The following is a 19,118-nucleotide window of genomic DNA, read 5'->3' as shown; positions in this document are numbered from 1 at the left end:
CACCTTGTTCAAAGAACACAACCAACACAGTGCATAAACTCACAACAAATTACACACCTGCAAATCAGTCTGACTTCTGCTGTTGCCGTATCCGTAATACGCCGATAGGGAGAAGTTTTTATTTACACGATGAGTCGGGTGTGTCTTGACCTCCGCCGAACCCGACTCACCGAACCCTATATATATATATATATATATATATATATATATATATATATATATATGCATGTATAGCCAATACAGTTGTACCTCAACTTAAGAGTGCTTTGAGATAAGAGCTGTCCCTCGGCTAATTGTTGTGCTTTAAGTTACAAGCAAAAACATGAGTTACATTACATCCCCAGCCAGTATGATTAATACATTGTATTATATTGTTTTTATACAATTCCTTCTATCTTATCCAAAAGTTTGTTTTACTTTTTAAAAGGCATGTTACATGTTAAAATTGTTCAGTTTTGTGGGGGCAAACACTGAAATTAAATTGATTTCAATTCATTTCAATGGAAAGCGTTGTTTTGAGATACAAGTGTTTCGAGTTAAGAGCTAGGTCACAGAACCACTAAAGCTTGCACGTTGAGGTGCAACTGTAAATCAAAGTTCTTCGTACACAAAAATGTGAAGACCGAGGGTCCTGTCCGGCCAACGGGAATGGGGGAAAAAAACGGGAAGTAAAACCCTACCAAAATAAACCTAACAATGCGAAACATGGCTCGACATGACTTCTTTTACAGTATGTTTACATCTACTATGAGTTAATACAAGTGCAGATTTGCATCGTGACATCATAGTGCTGCAAAGAGGCTTACTGGAGGTTGTGTGTGCTACAATAACAACAGTAAAAGCGTGCCCAATAAATCTATAAAAATCCCCGAACTTATTGCTGTTTACATGAGGGTGCCTAACATAAGTGGCTGCTAAGTGTACAAATCCCAAAAAACTCTGATTATGCCGTTGTGACTAATCTGGTATACAAACTCTGAAAAGTAGTAAAAAATTTTAAATAAAAATGAAACGTTCGCACAAGGACTGACCCTTAAAAAAACAGCATGACTCACACCTCCTAAAGAAAGCGGTTCTCCAAATGACACCCACACTATGCCTTTAACACACCTGTCACATACAGGAATGGACTTATCACCCACCCACAGGCCAGTAATAATACACGTGGAACAAACCCAACATGTCAACTCGCACAAACATGAACGCTATTTTGGGCTCCAAGAATCCAATCAGGTGTGAAGAAGGAGAAAGGGGAGTGAGCGGGCTCCTTCGCACCTTACACGACCAGAAATAATGTTGTCCATCGGCTTGTTTCCATGGCAACCAGCACGGACGGCACATCTGTTTTCATTTTGAGGAGGGCGCGTGGGAGGATGAAACTCAGCGCCACTAAAAGGTGCATGCCTGCTTGACATTGCACACAGCTGCATGCATGACATAATGTATAGGAATCAGTGACGTGCAGTCAGGGGAGGCAGGTGAGGCCCCGCCTCACCTTCCTTCATGGAAAGAAAAAAAATGTTTTTATTAAATTGTTATATGTATCCAGTGATTATACTATAAAGTTATTTTCCATTTAACTTCACCAGTTTTAGATTATTTTTATACAAAATCGCTGAATTTTCACATTCGCCGTTCAAATACTGAGAAGAGACTTGCGGTGATCAGCAGCCAGTTGATTGCGCAATGACTCGGCTAACTGCTGGCCTGCTGTGCAGTGAGACCGTATTGCTATATGAATTATATTATACAGTGTTTCCCACAGGACAGGCATCTATTTGTGGTGGTGTGGTCGAGGGGTAGCGGCGGCAGCGGCGATGACCAAGAAGAACGCGGAGTTGGAATATAATTACAACACTTTATGTACATATTTATATACAGATTTGAACAATTAGTTATTCACTGAAATATATTTATTAATTGTGGTTCTTACAAAAAATATATCTTATAAAATATAAAAGCTAAAATGTCTCTTAAAGCTCTGCCCCTTTAGTTAGTGAATACTAAATAATTTAACTTTAGCCTACTACTACAACCATATTATTTACCAGCAACATGAAGTGAAACAGAGGCAGAGGTGTCCTGCCACAGTCAGTCAACCTCCTCCTCCTCCTCCTCCTTCTGCTGCTGCTGAACAGGTCGCACCTGTGGTCCGGACTGTAGGCCTACATCCTCTCCAAGTCGAGCCCTTTTCGGCCGTTGAAAATATTTTTCTATACTCATCTGTGTGAAGGAGTGAACATCCAACATTAGAATTTATTACTAACGAGCAGAACCGCTCTATGTACAGTGCCGTCTAATCTTAAGCGGCAGCAGCTCAACACATGCAGGGTTCAACGTTAAGGTTTTTTTCTACTTGCCCGACTTCTCAAATCTACTTGCCCCAATATTTTTACTTGTCCTGCCTAGGTTTTTTTCTGGCTGTGTAGTGCTCATGGCTTATATCTTACTAAAATCCTTCCCGTTGACTATTTACAACACTACACAGTATTTATTATTATTATTATCTATAATTACATTTAAATGGCATTGCATACATGTAAAATGAAATGCTATTTCACATTATTTGACCAGTAGCAGTTACACCCATCTGAACAGGTCAGCCACCTGTTTAAAGCCCGATCACAGTTGAAATCTTGAAATGAAGGGCCTTTAATGGCCAAAACATTAACCTGGACAACATTTTAACAGCTGGTTGGCTCAGATTTGATTCTTTTCATTGCATTCACATGCTGCAGTGGACAGTGGACAATTTAGCTTCAGTCCACGTGTGTTTATTGACAACAGGGTTATAACCTGGACACGTTAGCTCGTCGGTATGAAAACAGGTGATTGTTATTACGTGCATCTGCCCCGGACTCCGAGTCAAACAGCGGCGGTGTTAATGAAGCAGCGTCAGGCTGCTCACCGTCAGAGAAACGCTTGGTGAAATCGCGGATTAACGTTAAATATATGACGAGCCGCGAGCGATGCAGCTATAACCTATATTACCCTTGTATTTTGATCCGGTCGGTCCGTTTTTCTTTTACTCCGTCGTCTTCGTCTTCTTCTTCTTCTGGCCCACCAGGTGAATTAAGTGCTATTGGCGGAGTTGCAATGCATAGTAGGCTACTGCCACCTACTGCACCGGAATTGTAACTACAAGCAACATTCACAGACAGTCCCATTGCTTTTATGAGCGGTCGAGCGAGTCAAAAGCCGAAAAATCCATTTGTGGCGGACGTAATTCTTTCGTGGCGGGCCGCCACAAATAAATGAATGTGTGGGAAACACTGTTATACATTTCCATAGTTTAGTTAGCTGAGGTATATCATGTGCAGTGTATTTTGTCAACAACTGTATGTGTGTAACGCATTTCTTGTGCTGAGCAAACATAAAACGGCTGCGAAGACGCACTGGCTGAGGCTCGCAGTAATCCCGCCTCATGGTGGTAGAGGGCGCTAGTGATCCCATCATCCCAGGGATCATTTTTGCGACTACTCGGCTGCAGAATAAGTGACAACAAGCAGCAACAGTTAGCGATCGTTTATTTTTTCCTCTCGCCTGGACTTTTAACATGGAGGATTACATATCTGAAATAAAACAGTTTTTGTTATGCCCGTTTGATTGTGGACTATTACTGACACCTTGTGGTGATGGGAAAATGCTGCGCGTCATCAGTTTGGGCACTTCCGGTTTACGATGTTAGTTCAGTTCATGAGACAATAAGAAGTAGACAAGTTGTGTTAGCTCTTACAAGCCTTGGAAAAGATAAGTCTGTAAATAAACTGTTTAACTTGTTTATGTGGCTCAATATGAAGGTGGAAAGTGGCTAAATTTGATAGTAAGATGTGAATTGAAAAACGATTTTTGTGCACTAATTTAATGGACGTTTGAGGACTTAAAATGGCTACCGGTCGTGTATTTCCACCATAGAAATAGTTTCAACACTCAGCAGTGTTTGTTTGATGGTGGTGCTGTGTATTTGTGTGGAGCTGATGTTTACATATTGTGTATTGCATTTCAGTGTGTTGATTGAATCATATAGCTTATACATTGTCATTGTGTGTATTTCAGTTTTACAAAAAAAATACATAAAAGTCCAGTGCAAGACAAAGCAAGATCAACAACAATAAAGAGCCTAAATGGATTGATCTGCTTTGGAACTTTATTAGAACGTCCTGGATTGGTTGTTAGCTGTCTGCCAAGCTGTATAACCTCAACACATATAGTGAGGGCAGAACAGTTTTCTAAACTGGTCTTTCAATCGAAGCAGGAGGTAATAATTAAAGGAAGATCTCCATCGAGACTTTTAAAACTGAAGAAAGATAAGGAAGACTTCTATAAACAAGTTATACATGCTTTTGTTCAGAAGGAGCGGCGCATGGACTTCATTTATAAGTAAATGTAAGACCATAATAACGTTTTTTTTATTAAATGTGCTTTTTTGTGTGCTACAGTTTGTATGTATAAAGTTAAAGTACCAATGATTGTCACACACACTAAGTGTGGTGAAATGTGTCCTCTGCATTTGACCCATCCCCTTGATCACCCACTGTGAGGTGAGGGGAGCAGTGGGCAGCAGCGGCGCCGCGCCCGGGAAAAAACTACCACCTGTTACTAATGACAACCGCCAACTTGCATAAAAGCACAACACATACTATAAGCGAATCATGCGATTGCTCCTCCCGCTAGTTATTAATAACTACCGCTAGCTTGCAGAATAGAAGACTCAAAATACAAGCACATACACACAACACATACTATAAGTGTCTTGTAATTAATGCAACTCATGTGAACGCTCCTCTCACAAGTTATTAATGATAACAACAACCTTGCTTTATAAAAATAAATGAAACGACTTAAAAAAGTCCATGGCATGGTCGCTCATGCATGCACAACATAGTCAAGTCATATCATTAACGCAGTCCCTCCTCCTGCCAGTTATTAACGATAAGAGCCACCTAGCGATGTAAAAATAAACTGAACAACATGGAAAATTTCACAAAGTCCCAGCCCTTGGTACAAACTCCCACACGCGGGCACGCACGCACACTGTATTCGTCTCAGACATTTAATCCAACCACTCCTCATGCCAGTTATTAATGATAACCACCACCTTGTGTTGTGGGAAATAAATAGAGAGACAGAAATAGTCCATAAAGTAAGATCCGTCACGCACAGTCACATGCGTGCACACCATGCTCAAGGAAGACATATACAGTAATATTGCAATTCCTCCTGCCGCCAGTTAGTAGTGATAGTGGCCACCTTGCACAATAGAAATACAGAAGACTCCAAATAACTCACAAAGTCAAAGTCTAAAGTACCATGGTTCACACACTGGCACATGCATGCAGGCAACATATGTGTCTTATTATACATAATGTGACAACTCCTCCTGACGATTATTAATGATAACTGCCACATTGCATAATATACATAAATGGAAAGACTCACAATAACTACAATAATTCACAAAGCCAAAATGTACACTTACTGTCATACGGGCATGTGCACACACTACGCGTCATCCAATGAAAGTGATCGCTTCTCCTGCTAGTTATTAATGATAACCACCACCTTGCGTTATGGGAAATAAATAGAGGGGCTAGAAAAAGTCCATGATTCAAAGCCCATGGTATGCTCGCTCACGCACAGGCCCAATTGTGCACAACATAGTCAAGTCATATAATTAACGCAATCCCTCCTCCCGCAAGTAATTAGTGCATAAAATAAATAAATAATAATAAAATAAATAAATAGAAAGACTCAAAATATTACCCAAAGTCAAACCCTGAGGTACAAACGTTCACACACTGGCAGATGCATGTAGGCAAGGTATGTGTTGTATAAATCATGCGATCACTCCTCCTGCCAGTTATTAATGATAACTGCCACCTGGCATTATAAAAATAAATGTAACGATTTAAGATCATCCACAAAAGCAAAGACCTTGGTACACTCGCTCACGCACAAACAAGCACTTAACAAGATCACTTATGCTGCCAGTTATTAATGATAACCTCCACATTGCATAATACTAACATCCGACACTGGCTGCAGTCTATTTATATCACACTATTAGCACTAATTGGCTGTGGGTTTTCTGGTTACTGCAGACCAAACCTGTGAGCTGAGAATTGATGCAGTGATAAAACACCAAGGTGGTAGTGGTTCTAGTGACTACAATATAATAGTATAAAATGCAGCCTATTATTCAGGCGGAGAAAGGTGCTCTGATTTATTAGTGGGAAACAATAAACTGGCGATAACTGGGCTTATGTGGATTACTGTGTGAGAGCAGAAAGTTCTCCTGAGATACACCACACTGAATAATGGGGCACGGCTAGTCGCCATGGTTACATGGCCCGCAAAGTCAACAGTTGGAGTGCGACCAGTCGGTAAGGTGAGGAGAGAACGTGGGCTGTTGAGTGTCCATGCTGCCGTGCCATTGTGAGTCTGCAAAAAAATCACTTTCTGGCTGCGGTTTTTCAAGGACACACCAAGCCACACCTCGGCCAGGCTGGATGTAGTCACACATGAAACGGTTTAAAACCTCCGAAAGGGAAGTGAAAGACGGATTTCCTGCCAAGTGTGAAGTTCAAAGATTCCCTGCAGACATGTTGACTAACATACAGTACATATGTACTCTTGTGGTTTTAGAGCGACCAAACAGGCTGAGTGATATATTCAGATGAGAGAAGTAATGGGATGTTAAGGTTTGGGTGCACATATCAATTTATATAAGCAGGAAGACTCCAGGAGAGGCACGACAGCTTGAGAAAAATAAAGACAAATCCTAAGCTAACTTTAATAATGTTTAAGGTCAAATTAATAGATGTTTTTGTTCTTATGTTGGATTCAATTACCGTATTTTTCGGACTATAAGTCGCAGTTTTTTTCATAGTTTGGCCGGGGGTGCGACTTATACTCAGGAGCGACTTATGTGTGAAATGATTAACACATTATAATATTATTTATCTCATTCACGTAAGAGACTAGTCGTATAAGATTTCATGGGATTTAGCGATTAGGAGTGACAGATTGTTTGGTAAACGTATAGCATGTTCTATAGAATAGAATAGAAAGTACTTTATTGATCCCTGGGGGAAATTCAGCACCACAGTTCGCTCATAATAGACCGTAATAATAATAAATAATATGATATATTATATATCCATCCATTTTCTACCGCTTATTCCCTTTTTGGGGTCGCGGGGGGCGCTGGAGCCTATCACAGCTACAATCGGGCGGAAGGCGGGGTACACCCTGGACAAGTCGCCACCTCATCGCAGGGCCAACACAGATAGACAGACAACATTCACACACTAGGGCCAATTTTTTAGTGTTGACAATCAACCTATCCCCAGGTGCATGTCTTTGGAGGTGGGAGGAAGCCGGAGTACCCGGAGGGAACCCACGCAGTCACGGGGAGAACATGCAAACTCCACACAGAAAGATCCCGAGCCCGGGATTGAACTCACGACTACTCAGGACCTTCGTATTGTGAGGCAGACGCACTAACCCCTCTTCCACCGTGCTGCCCATATATATTATATATATATATAATATATAAATAATATAAATATATGTTATAGTTATTTGAATGACTCTTACCATAATATGTTACGTTAACATACCAGTTGGTTATTTATGCCTCATATAACGTACACTTATTCAGCCTGTTGTTCACTATTCTTTATTCTAAATTGCCTTTCAAATGTCTATTCTTGTCTTGTCTTTTATCAAATACATTTCCCCCAAAAATGCAACTTATACTCCAGTGCGACTTATGTATGTTTTTTTTCCTTCTTTATTATGCATTTTCGGCAGGTGCGACTTATATATTATAAAATACGGTAAGTGTTTCCCATATTTGTGGTGGTCCACACTCATTAATAACCTTACAACGGGACTGTCTGCGAATGTAGCCTGTCATTATAACTCTGTATAGCAAGTGGCGGCATATTGGGTCACCCCGCTTCTTTTCACACCTCGAACACATCTGGTCTGCCAGAGAATAAGAAAACGCAGCAGGAGGCATCTATGTAGCTAACTTAGAATAGAATAGAACAGAAAAGAATATGGCTTTATTTGTTTTCTACATGAAAAACATACATTTGTATTTGACAAGGCTTCGATCACACAATTAAAAACACATCTACACACAGCAACAGACATACAAGAGAAACATCCATCCATCCATCCTTTTTCTACCGTTTGTCCCTTTCAGGGTCGTGGGGGGTGCTGGAGCCTATCTCAACTACAAACAGTGTGGCCTATTCCATGTTGTTTAGAACAGTTATTGCAGAGCAGATGAATGATTTCTTGTAAATGTTTTTCTTGGCTACTTTGTCGCTCTATTTAGCGAGTATTCAGAGCTTTTCACATACTTTTTTTAAAACCAAAATAGCAATGTCTTTGGAAACGCTCACATAAAAGCACACATCACTCTCCCGCATTTAAAAGTACTCACTTTCAGCTCAGTCTTGATTGTAACAATAACAACAAAAAGAAGCAACAGAAGGACATTTTTGGTTTAAAATACATTTGATTTGCTTTTCATGTTTTTTACTCACTTTTTGTCTTACCCACATTATCGCTCTCTCTTACAGCATCAATACATGCACATGCATCACGGCTAATGATGCAAATTAGAGGATGACACCATTTAGCACTTCTAGTGACTTTTAAAGTACAAGTTGACTTTATATGCTTAATTGTGTTTTATTGTATCCATTAAACCATATCCAAGATAAGATACAACATTCACTTTCAACAGCAACGGCTGTGCTGTCTTTGAACAGTGATCGATCTTTACCAGGGGTCGGCAACCTTTACCAGTCAAAGAGCCATTTTGACCAGTTTCGCAAATTATAGATAACAATGGGAGCCGCAAATTTCTTTTGAAATTTTATATGAATTAACACTGCATACAAAGGTTACTTTTTGCTTTGTGCTATGCATAAACCAGGGGTCTCAGACACGCTGCCCACACCCTTATATGGAATTTGAAAGCTGGTGCGGCACGCGGGTTTTAAATGAATGGCGCTTGTCAGCGTCATGCGTGCCGTTATGGTACAGCATATAGCAACCACTACAACCAGCGTGTCTGATCAGCCACACGTTGTATGGTGTTTCCGCTTGCTCACGTAGGTGACAGCAAGGCATACTTGGTCAACAACCACACAGGTTACACTGACGGTGGCGGTATAAAAAAAACAACTATAATACTCTTACTAATAATGCGCCACACTGTGAACCCATACCAAACAAGAATGACAACACATTTTGGGAGAACATCTGCACAGTAACACAACATAAACACAACAGGACAAATACCCAGAATCCCATGCAGCCCTAACTGATGTCATACCTGCCAACTTTTGAAATCAGAAAAACCTAGTAGCCAGGGCCCAGGGGCCGCAGGCCCCGGTAGGTCCAGGACAAAGTCCTGGTGGGGGGTTCAGCCTTCGCCCCCCGACGCAAAATGATTATTAGCATTCAGACAGGTTAAAATGTTGCTAAAACCATCACTTTTCTATCAGTCACAGTGACTTTTCAAAACAAAAATATTACAGCAAAAATCATATGGGTTGATTGACATGTTTCAAACATGTCAATCAACCCATATGATTTTTGGGTTGGGGTACAGTTTTACATCGTCATAATCGGTGCTGCCGTCAGTCGACATGCTAAATGGTTCCGTCTTCATGACATCGGCGATACTTTTTGAGGATTCTGTTCCAAGACACTGAATAATGTTTGATGTTTTGGTTCGACCACATCCATATTTTTTGGCGATTTTCGAGTCAGGAAACATTTTCCGAAATAACTGTCCCATGTGATCAGCCAGTGCGATTGGAAGTCCATGGTCAATCATTGCCTCCGTAAATAAAACTTCGGCATTTATCACACCCAAAGAATCTGTTTGGGCGACGAAAAACGTTGAAAGTTTTCCACTTGTATCGCTAGCAACGGCATTAGACTTGTGTTTTTTTGTCCCAACGTGGTCTTTCACATCGCTAATTCCTCCGTGTCCGATCGAAAAATCTTGTCTGCACAAGGTGCAATTCGCGTAGTTTTCACCCTTTTTGGAACGGATAATTATTCCCGGATAGGCTTTTGAATATTCTTCACGGAATGACTGCAGTTTTCTTTTCGGTTTAAGACTCGTTTGCGATTTTTCTACGGCTGATTCCATGATCGTTCGCTCGTTTGGAAACAATGGCAACTGGTGCCTCGTGCTTGGCAGCGGTGCTATAAATAGCCTCGCACATGGCATTCGGAATGGCTCGATAGGAAGTTACGGGAAGCAGTGTCGATTGTCATTGTTGTTACGCGATTTCGTGAATAAAACTTAAAAAAAAATAAAAAATTGTAATTAATGAAAAACCGTATTTTTTATCACTGCAACCGTAACCCGGAATAGGTTGATAAAAACCGTACTAATTACGGGAAAACCGGAGTAGTTGGCAGGTATGTGATGTGTGAGGGAGCAGGGTTGGGGTGGGGGTGGTAGCAGGGGTGTATAATGTAGCCCGGAAGAGTCAGGGCTGCATGGGATTCTGGGTGTTTGTTATGTTGTGTTTATGTTGTGCTAAGGTGCAGATGTTCTCCCGAAATGTGTTTGTCATTCTTGTTTGGTTTTGGTTCAAAGTGTGGCGCATTATTAGTAAGAGTGTTAAAATTGTTTTAAATGGCCACCGTCAGTGTAACCTGTGTGGCTGTTGAACAAGTATGCCTTGCTGTCACTTACGTGTGCAAGCAGAAGATGTATATTGTATAACAAATGTTGGGCTGGCACGCTGTTAATACAGATTTTAGAGAGCGCCAAATGTTGCACCATCATGGCACGCCCTTATTATAGCTGTAAGGGTGAAAATCGGTGAATATTAATCCCGGGAGTTTTCCGCGAGAGGCACTGAAATCCGGAAGTCTCACGGGAAAATTGGGGGGTTCAGCAAGTAAGCTGCTGAGCCGCATCAGAGTGATCAAAGAGCCGCATGCGGCTCCGGAGCCGCGGGTTGCCGACCCCTGATCTATACCCAACAGTTTCAAGTTGAAACATGGTGTTTTCAACAGGATGTGAACTTGCGTGACGTCACATAAACCGGAAGTGAAACTAAATAATCAGTCAATTTGCATTTATTAAAAAAACATTCTAAAACGCTTACCAATTTAAATGGAATAAGATAAACACATTTCAACACACAAATACAAATAACATGGCTCTTATGAAGCCAGAACAATATTTGATGTTTCCTCTGCCAAAAGAGTATATTGTGGGTCTATGTATTCTAGTTATTTAAACAAAACACAACTTGGTTAAAACATTTTAGTGTGTGTATAAGTACTTTTTAGTACATTCAACGATACCGCGATAAGCCTGCTCAGTGACCTTGTGGTTAAAGTGTCCGCCCTGAGATCAACCTGAGATTGGTAGGTTGTGAGTTCAAACCCCGGCCGAGTCATACCAAAGACTATAAAAATGGGACCCATTACCTCCCTGCTTGGCACTCAGCATCAAGGGTTGGAATGGGGGGTTGAATCACCAAAATGATTCCCGAGCGCGGCCACCGCTGCTGCTCACTGCTCCCCAGATGGGTCAAATGCAGAGGTTAATTTCACCACACCTAGTGTGTGTGTGACTATCAATGGTACTTTAACTTTAATACTGATAATTGTGACGGACAGAGTACATTTTACTTGTATTATTTTTTATTTAACTTGGATATTCAAAAGTTGACATTTTCATTACAATATTAAAATATATTAAAATATATATAAAATATACCAGAAACACACGTCTATTGCATTTAAAAGGATACAGCTCGATTATTATTATTATATATTGTCATTACATCAGAGGGTAATTTGGTCGTAATCTAATGTTGACAGTCGGGATGTCCGATAATATCGGCAGTCCGATATTATCGGCCGATAAATGCTTTAAAATGTAATATCGGAAGTTATCGGTATCGGTTTCAAAATTATCGGTATCGGTTTCAAACCGAACCACGCCGCTGTGTACACGGATGTAGGAAGAAGGACACAGCGCCAATAAACCTTAAAGGTACTGCCTTTATGTGCCGGCCCAATCACATAATATCTACGGCTTTTCACACACACAAGTGAATGCAATCCATACTTGGTCAACAGCCATACAGGTCACACTGAGGGTGGCCGTATAAACAACTTTAACACTGTTACAAATATGCGCCACACTGTGAACCCACACCAAACAAGAATGACAAACACATTTCGGGAGAACATCCGCACCGTAACACAACATAAACACAACAGAACAAATACCCAGAACCCCTTGCAGCGCTAACTCTTCCGGGACGCTACAATATACACCTCCGCTACCACCAAACCCTGCCCCCCCCAACCCAAGTCAAAGTAAAGTATTTCCCATAGTTGTAATGGGTATCAAGATTATCTCAGGGAGAGCATGTCCCAAATTCCAAGCCGCTGTTTTGAGGCATGTTAAAAAAAAAAAATGCACTTTATGACTTCAATAATAAACATGGCAGTGCCATGTTGGCACTTTTTTCCATAACTGGAGTTGAAGTTGTTCTCTTATTTTGGAAAACCTTGTTTTTGAATGATTGATTGAAACTTGTATTAGTAGATTGCACAGTACAGTACATATTCCGTACAATTGACCACTAAATGGTAACACCCCAATAAGTTTTTCAACTACTCCACGTTAATCAATTCATGGTAAAGTTACATTGTTTAATGCAGGGGTGCTCACATTTTTTCTGCAGGCTACTTTTCAATTGATCAAGTCGTGGGGATCTACCTCATTCATAAATATAATTTATATTTACTTATTTATGAAATATATGTTTTTGTTAACAAGTTAACAGTGTTTAATGATAATGCAAGCATGTTTAACACATATAGTTAATATTGTTAATAAATTAAAGGTGTTTAATGATAATACAAGAATCAGGGGTGCTCACACTTTTTCAGCATGCAAGCTACTTATAAAATGATCAAGTCAAAATGATGTACCTACTACAAAAATGCAATACATATATTTATTTCTAAATATATTGAGGATTCTATATATCGAAGATAATATTTCTGCCTTATTTTTAAAGTCTCGGAACAATGAGTCAGCTGCTTTAACGAATGCCTCCTTTACCATCTCTCCGTCTTGGAAGGACTTATTGTTATTAACGATGATGTGACTCACCCGGAATGATGCTTCGGTGGCGACTTTCGCTTTTGAAGTTTGTTGTGTGAAAAATGACTGCTGTCCGGACAACTGGGATTTCAGTTCCTTCACCTTTCTCTTTCTCAGCTCGCTTTTCAGCGGGAAGTCGGTGTCGTATTTCCCATGAATAGTCCGAAAATGCCGCTCCACATTTCCCTTCTTTGGTATTGCGATGGCAGATTGGCAGATGAGGCAAACGCACTTCGAAAATGTCATCGTGAAAAAAAAGTCCTCCTCCCATTCCGTATGAAAGTGATAAGTTTTTGTCTTCTTACTTGGTCCAGCTCCCCCACTCATTTTTATACCCTTAAGAGAAAAAACCGAGGGCTGAAAATTGGCGGTAACTCGCTGACAAGCTTGTTAGCTTTGCTGCACTAACCGCCGTTGTTTGCGCATGCGCAGTGACCTAAGTGTCAGAAAAACGAAGATGTCATCTGACTGGCTGCCCTGTTTATCAATCAAAAGACGGGATGGATGATAGGCTGGCGTCAATTTTTTTTTTTTTTTTTAATGTAATGACGGTATAGCTCGGTTGGTAGAGCGGCCGTGCCAGCAACTTGAGGGTTGCAGGTTCGATCCCCGCCTCCGCCATCCTAGTCCCTGCCGTTGTGTCCTTGGGCAAGACACTTTACCCAACTGCTCCCAGTGCCACCCACACTGGTTTAAATGTAACTTAGATATTGGGTTTCACTATGTAAAGCGCTTTGAGTCACTTGAGAAAAAGCGCTATATAAATGTAATTCACTTCACTTCACTAACGCAATTTTTTTGTAATTTTATTTTTATTTTTATGTAATGCGATCTACCAATACTACCTTTGCGATCGACTGGTAGATCGCGATCGACGTATTGAGCACCCCTGGTTTAATGCATCCAGTGGGGCATCACAACAAAATTAGGCATAATAATGTGTTATTTCTACAACTGTATATATCGGTATCGGTTGATATCAGAATCGGTAATTAAGAGTTGGACAATATCGGCAAAAAAGCCATTATCGGACATGTCTAGTTGACAATAATATTGTTGATCTACAAAAATGTGTAGGTCAATAAATTGTCAAGCAAATGTTATCAGCCCAGGCCTACGCATTGAGGCTATGAAGTGTGTTGTAACCGATGACTCGATTTGTTGAACAAACTAATCCATTGATTACTTGGTTATGATAATAAATGATAGCTGTGCACCTAATTGTGAGCATGTAATTCTAAACACACATTTGGTTGTAGATAACCTAAGACACGAGGGGGAACTTCAAGTGGCCACTCTCCTTTGGTAGTCACCTCCTACCTGGTCAACGTAAAAGGCAGTCCCAGCCCGGATCTCTCTCCTCTGTTTCAGGTCCGTCTCTGTGGTGTCCCTGGACAGAGCCACATACTCCACTTCCCTTTTGGTCAACTCCTTTTAAATACAAGAAAGATTGTAGACTTCAAACAACGTATCTTGACAAACCACACATGTGGCATACTCACAAGGTATTGCATGGCAATGGAGCGTCTCAAAGGTCCAGGGGGACCGATCAGAAAGACATCCTGGCCCAGGAGGTCTTTCTGCATAATCCATCTCAGGTGCTGGGCCACCGCCTGAGGCAAGGAGTCTGAAACTAGTAAGGAAAATATCACACCTGTTAAATTTCCATGTGCACCTGAGGCAAGACATGCAGAAATGTTAACGCACTGTGTTTGACAGGAACCAACTCTGGGTTGCGTGGGGTTTTGAGTTTGTAAGAAATGTCTCCAATCATCACTGTGTCGCCTGCAGAAAACACAGCACGGTTATCAGTCACAAATAATTACAACTCTGACACCAAACAGTGTAGTCTCTTGTTAAGACTGTCACTGTTTAGAAGCCTTTGTAAACTGTCATAATTGCATTTGGATCAGCTGCCATTTTTATTTGACAAAGCTTGAATGAAAGCTCAATACCTTTTTACTAGCTGATAGGGATGTAACGTTTTTGTAGATACCGTGATATTGCGGTTTCAAACTCCTCACAATAATGCCTTGACGTGTGACGGCGTCAAACAACAATTTGTTGGGTGTGCTTTTTTTCTGGCGCTTTTGCTTTGGCTGGTCTGAAAAATAAACTACATCTCTCATAGGGATGTCCCGATCCAGGTTTTTGCACTTCCGATCCGATACCGATACTGACCGATACCAATACTGACCGATACTGGCCTATCCGAGCATGTATTAAAGTTTAAAGTTATTTAGCCTACTTAGTTGTCAGAATCATGTTGAAAAGGGTTTTAGTACTCTTGATAACAACTAGCCAGCTGAATTAGGTGAGTATGAATAATACGCAATGGTTGGTAACAAGAAACTGACCTGTTTATTCAAGGATAAACACAAAATAGACAAAATTATACATGACAAACAGAAATGGCATCATTGAACTAGGGCTGGGCGATATGGCCTTTTTTAAATATTGCGATATTTTAAGGCCATATTGCAATACACAATATACAGGTAAAAGCCAGTAAATTAGAATATTTTGAAAAACTTGATTTATTTCAGTAATTGCATTCAAAAGGTGTAACTTGTACATTATATTTATTCATTGCACACAAACTGATGCATTCAAATGTTTATTTCATTTAATTTTGATGATTTGAAGTGGCAACAAATGAAAATCCAAAATTCCGTGTGTCACAAAATTAGAATATTACTTAAGGCTAATACAAAAAAGGGATTTTTAGAAATGTTGGCCAACTGAAAAGTATGAAAATGAAAAATATGAGCATGTACAATACTCAATACTTGGTTGGAGCTCCTTTTGCCTCAATTACTGCGTTAAAGCGGCGTGGCATGGAGTCGATGAGTTTCTGGCACTGCTCAGGTGTTATGAGAGCCCAGGTTGCTCTGATAGTGGCCTTCAACTCTTCTGCGTTTTTGGGTCTGGCATTCTGCATCTTCCTTTTCACAATACCCCACAGATTTTCTATGGGGCTAAAGTCAGGGGAGTTGGCGGGCCAATTTAGAACAGAAATACCATGGTCCGTAAACCAGGCACGGGTAGATTTTGCGCTGTGTGCAGGCGCCAAGTCCTGTTGGAACTTGAAATCTCCATCTCTATAGAGCAGGTCAGCAGCAGGAAGCATGAAGTGCTCTAAAACTTGCTGGTAGACGGCTGCGTTGACCCTGGATCTCAGGAAACAGAGTGGACCGACACCAGCAGATGACATGGCACCCCAAACCATCACTGATGGTGGAAACTTTACACTAGACTTCAGGCAACGTGGATCCTGTGCCTCTCCTGTCTTCCTCCAGACTCTGGGACCTCGATTTCCAAAGGAAATGCAGAATTTGCATGGTTGGGTGATGGTTTGGGGTGCCATGTCATCTGCTGGTGTCGGTCCACTCTGTTTCCTGAGATCCAGGGTCAACGCAGCCGTCTACCAGCAAGTTTTAGAGCACTTCATGCTTCCTGCTGCTGACCTGCTCTATGGAGATGGAGATTTCAAGTTCCAACAGGACTTGGCGCCTGCACACAGCGCAAAATCTACCCGTGCCTGGTTTACGGACCATGGTATTTCTGTTCTAAATTGGCCCGCCAACTCCCCTGACCTTAGCCCCATAGAAAATATGTGGGGTATTGTGAAAAGGAAGATGCAGAATGCCAGACCCAAAAACGCAGAAGAGTTGAAGGCCACTATCAGAGCAACCTGGGCTCTCATAACACCTGAGCAGTGCCAGAAACTCATCGACTCCATGCCACGCCGCATTAACGCAGTAATTGAGGCAAAAGGAGCTCCAACCAAGTATTGAGTATTGTACATGCTCATATTTTTCATTTTCATACTTTTCAGTTGGCCAACATTTCTAAAAATCCCTTTTTTGTATTAGCCTTAAGTAATATTCTAATTTTGTGACACACGGAATTTTGGATTTTCATTTGTTGCCACTTCAAATCATCAAAATTAAATGAAATAAACATTTGAATGAATCAGTCTGTGTGCAATGAATAAATATAATGTACAAGTTACACCTTTTGAATGCAATTACTGAAATAAATCACGTTTTTCAAAATATTCTAATTTACTGGCTTTTACCTGTATATCTCGATATTTTGCCTTAGCCTTGAATGAACACTTGATGCATATAATCACAGCAGTATGATGATTCTATGTGTTTTGATTGATTGGTTGAGACTTTTATTAGTAGGTTGCACAGTGAAGTACATATTCCGTACAATTGACCACTAAATGGTAACACCCCAATAAGTTTTTCAACTTGTTTAAGTCGGGGTCCACTTAAATTGATTCATGATACAGATATATACTATCAGATATATACTATCATCATAATACAGTCATCACACAAGATAATCACATTGAATTATTTACATTATTTATAATCCGGGGTGTGGAGGGGGGCGCCGGATGTAAGTGTCAAAAAGACAACTAAAAGGGTTTGATATGAGAATAAATCTAAAGTTAAAATATAGGGTAGAAATGCACCCATTTGCAGGAAATGTAGTCTTGATTTTCAAAATGTTCTTTCAAGGCTTGCATGTCTACATTAAAACATTGTTCTTCATACTGCATTAATATATGCTACTTTTAAACTTTCATGCAGAGAAGGAAATCACAACTAAAAAAATCACTAATTTTTTCATACGGTGTTGATGTGGACATTTTTGCCTCTGCATTTTGATGGTGTGGACGTGTGGCACCGAATGGAGATAAGCGTCTCGACAGACGTCACAATATTTGAACAATGATGACGAAAACTGTTGTCTCTGTCGTGTCCGTGTGTCGAAAATTGTTATGCGCTTATTTTTTTATTTGATTTTGTGCGTGGCATAGATTTGCCGTGCGCAGAGGACGTTTGAGCAGGCGCGCACCTTAACGGCTGCGCTAGCATCACAGCTAACGTTAGCCATGCTGCTACCTCGCTCTCTGCTGGGAGAGGACGTATACGTATGTGACGTATGAAGTGACAGTATGTGACGTGTGTAAGAAGGTGCGCTTGCTGTCTGTGAGAGGGAGACGCAGGAAAGAGTGAGAAGAGCCTGTCGTGTAATGCCAGCAGCTAAAATCAACTGCATGAGAATTGTGGATGTGTTGAAGGTGTGCTGGAAAATGCGGAACGGAAATTACGGAGCAGCAGAAAAGTGGAATGTATTATTTAAATCGGTGCGTTGGAAAACACGGACCGGAGTTTTTTTTTTAAACTGGATCTGGATCAGCATTTTCCCATGCCTTGCCGATACGCAATTTTTGGCAAATATCGGCGGCCGATCCGATCCAAATATCGGATCGGGACATCCCTAATCTCTCACAATCCTCTGTGCAGGGTGGGAGAAAATGAGGAAGCGTGCGGGAGAAGTGTGTTCGTAGTAGATAAGAGAAATTGTTATTATGCACATTTCCTAAACATTTAATCAAAATCCATCCATACCTTTTTGAGTTATGTTGCTAAAAACTGACAAAAAAACCCTGGTGAAAACATAACCCCTTTGGCGGGGGTAATAAAGCAAAGGGTTATCTTCGTCCCCTGGGAGTGCGGATGCGGCACACGGCAGGAATAGCAGAATCTACTTGATAAACTATCACCCGGAAAATATATTGAAGCCAGCAAAGCTAGACATACATTTTTGAGGTATTTACATTAATAAAAGTTAAATTGTCTGTTAACTTTTCAGAGAAACAGCATTTTTCAAACTGATATAAAGATTGTCCACTGCAGAAGACACTGCTTCTCAGAAAGTGAAAGTTGAACATTCACAATATATTATTCTACACCAAAATTAATCTATTTATTATTATTCATCCGTAGCGAGTTTCATCCGCCTATAACTCCCAAACCGTTCATCCGATTGATCCCGTTCAAGTTTAAAAATGTCCAACGCTTTCAGGACAGGCGGGCTCATTTAACAATCGTTCTACATCAGGGGTGCTCAC

At 40.7% G+C, this 19,118-nt stretch overlaps 1 protein-coding gene across 2 annotated transcripts in view; it reads right to left on the bottom strand.

The window, feature by feature from the left end:
- vwa8 (von Willebrand factor A domain containing 8) overlaps window positions 1–19,118 on the bottom strand; it is a 212,249-nt gene that overhangs the window by 182,444 nt on the left and 10,687 nt on the right. For both annotated transcript variants that reach the window (XM_072914532.1, XM_061970810.2), the window contains exons 2-4: window positions 14,891–14,968; window positions 14,686–14,816; window positions 14,504–14,614 (exon numbers count right to left, since the gene is read on the bottom strand). In XM_072914532.1, the coding sequence (XP_072770633.1) occupies window positions 14,504–14,614; window positions 14,686–14,816; window positions 14,891–14,968 (320 nt within the window). The remainder of the gene's footprint in view (window positions 1–14,503; window positions 14,615–14,685; window positions 14,817–14,890; window positions 14,969–19,118) is intronic.

The sequence above is a fragment of the Nerophis lumbriciformis genome, linkage group LG13, assembly GCF_033978685.3.
Source record: "Nerophis lumbriciformis linkage group LG13, RoL_Nlum_v2.1, whole genome shotgun sequence".
In the NCBI taxonomy this organism is placed as follows: domain Eukaryota; kingdom Metazoa; phylum Chordata; class Actinopteri; order Syngnathiformes; family Syngnathidae; genus Nerophis; species Nerophis lumbriciformis.
Note: the sequence above shows the minus strand (reverse complement) of the source record. Positions and strands in the feature narration are given on the sequence as shown.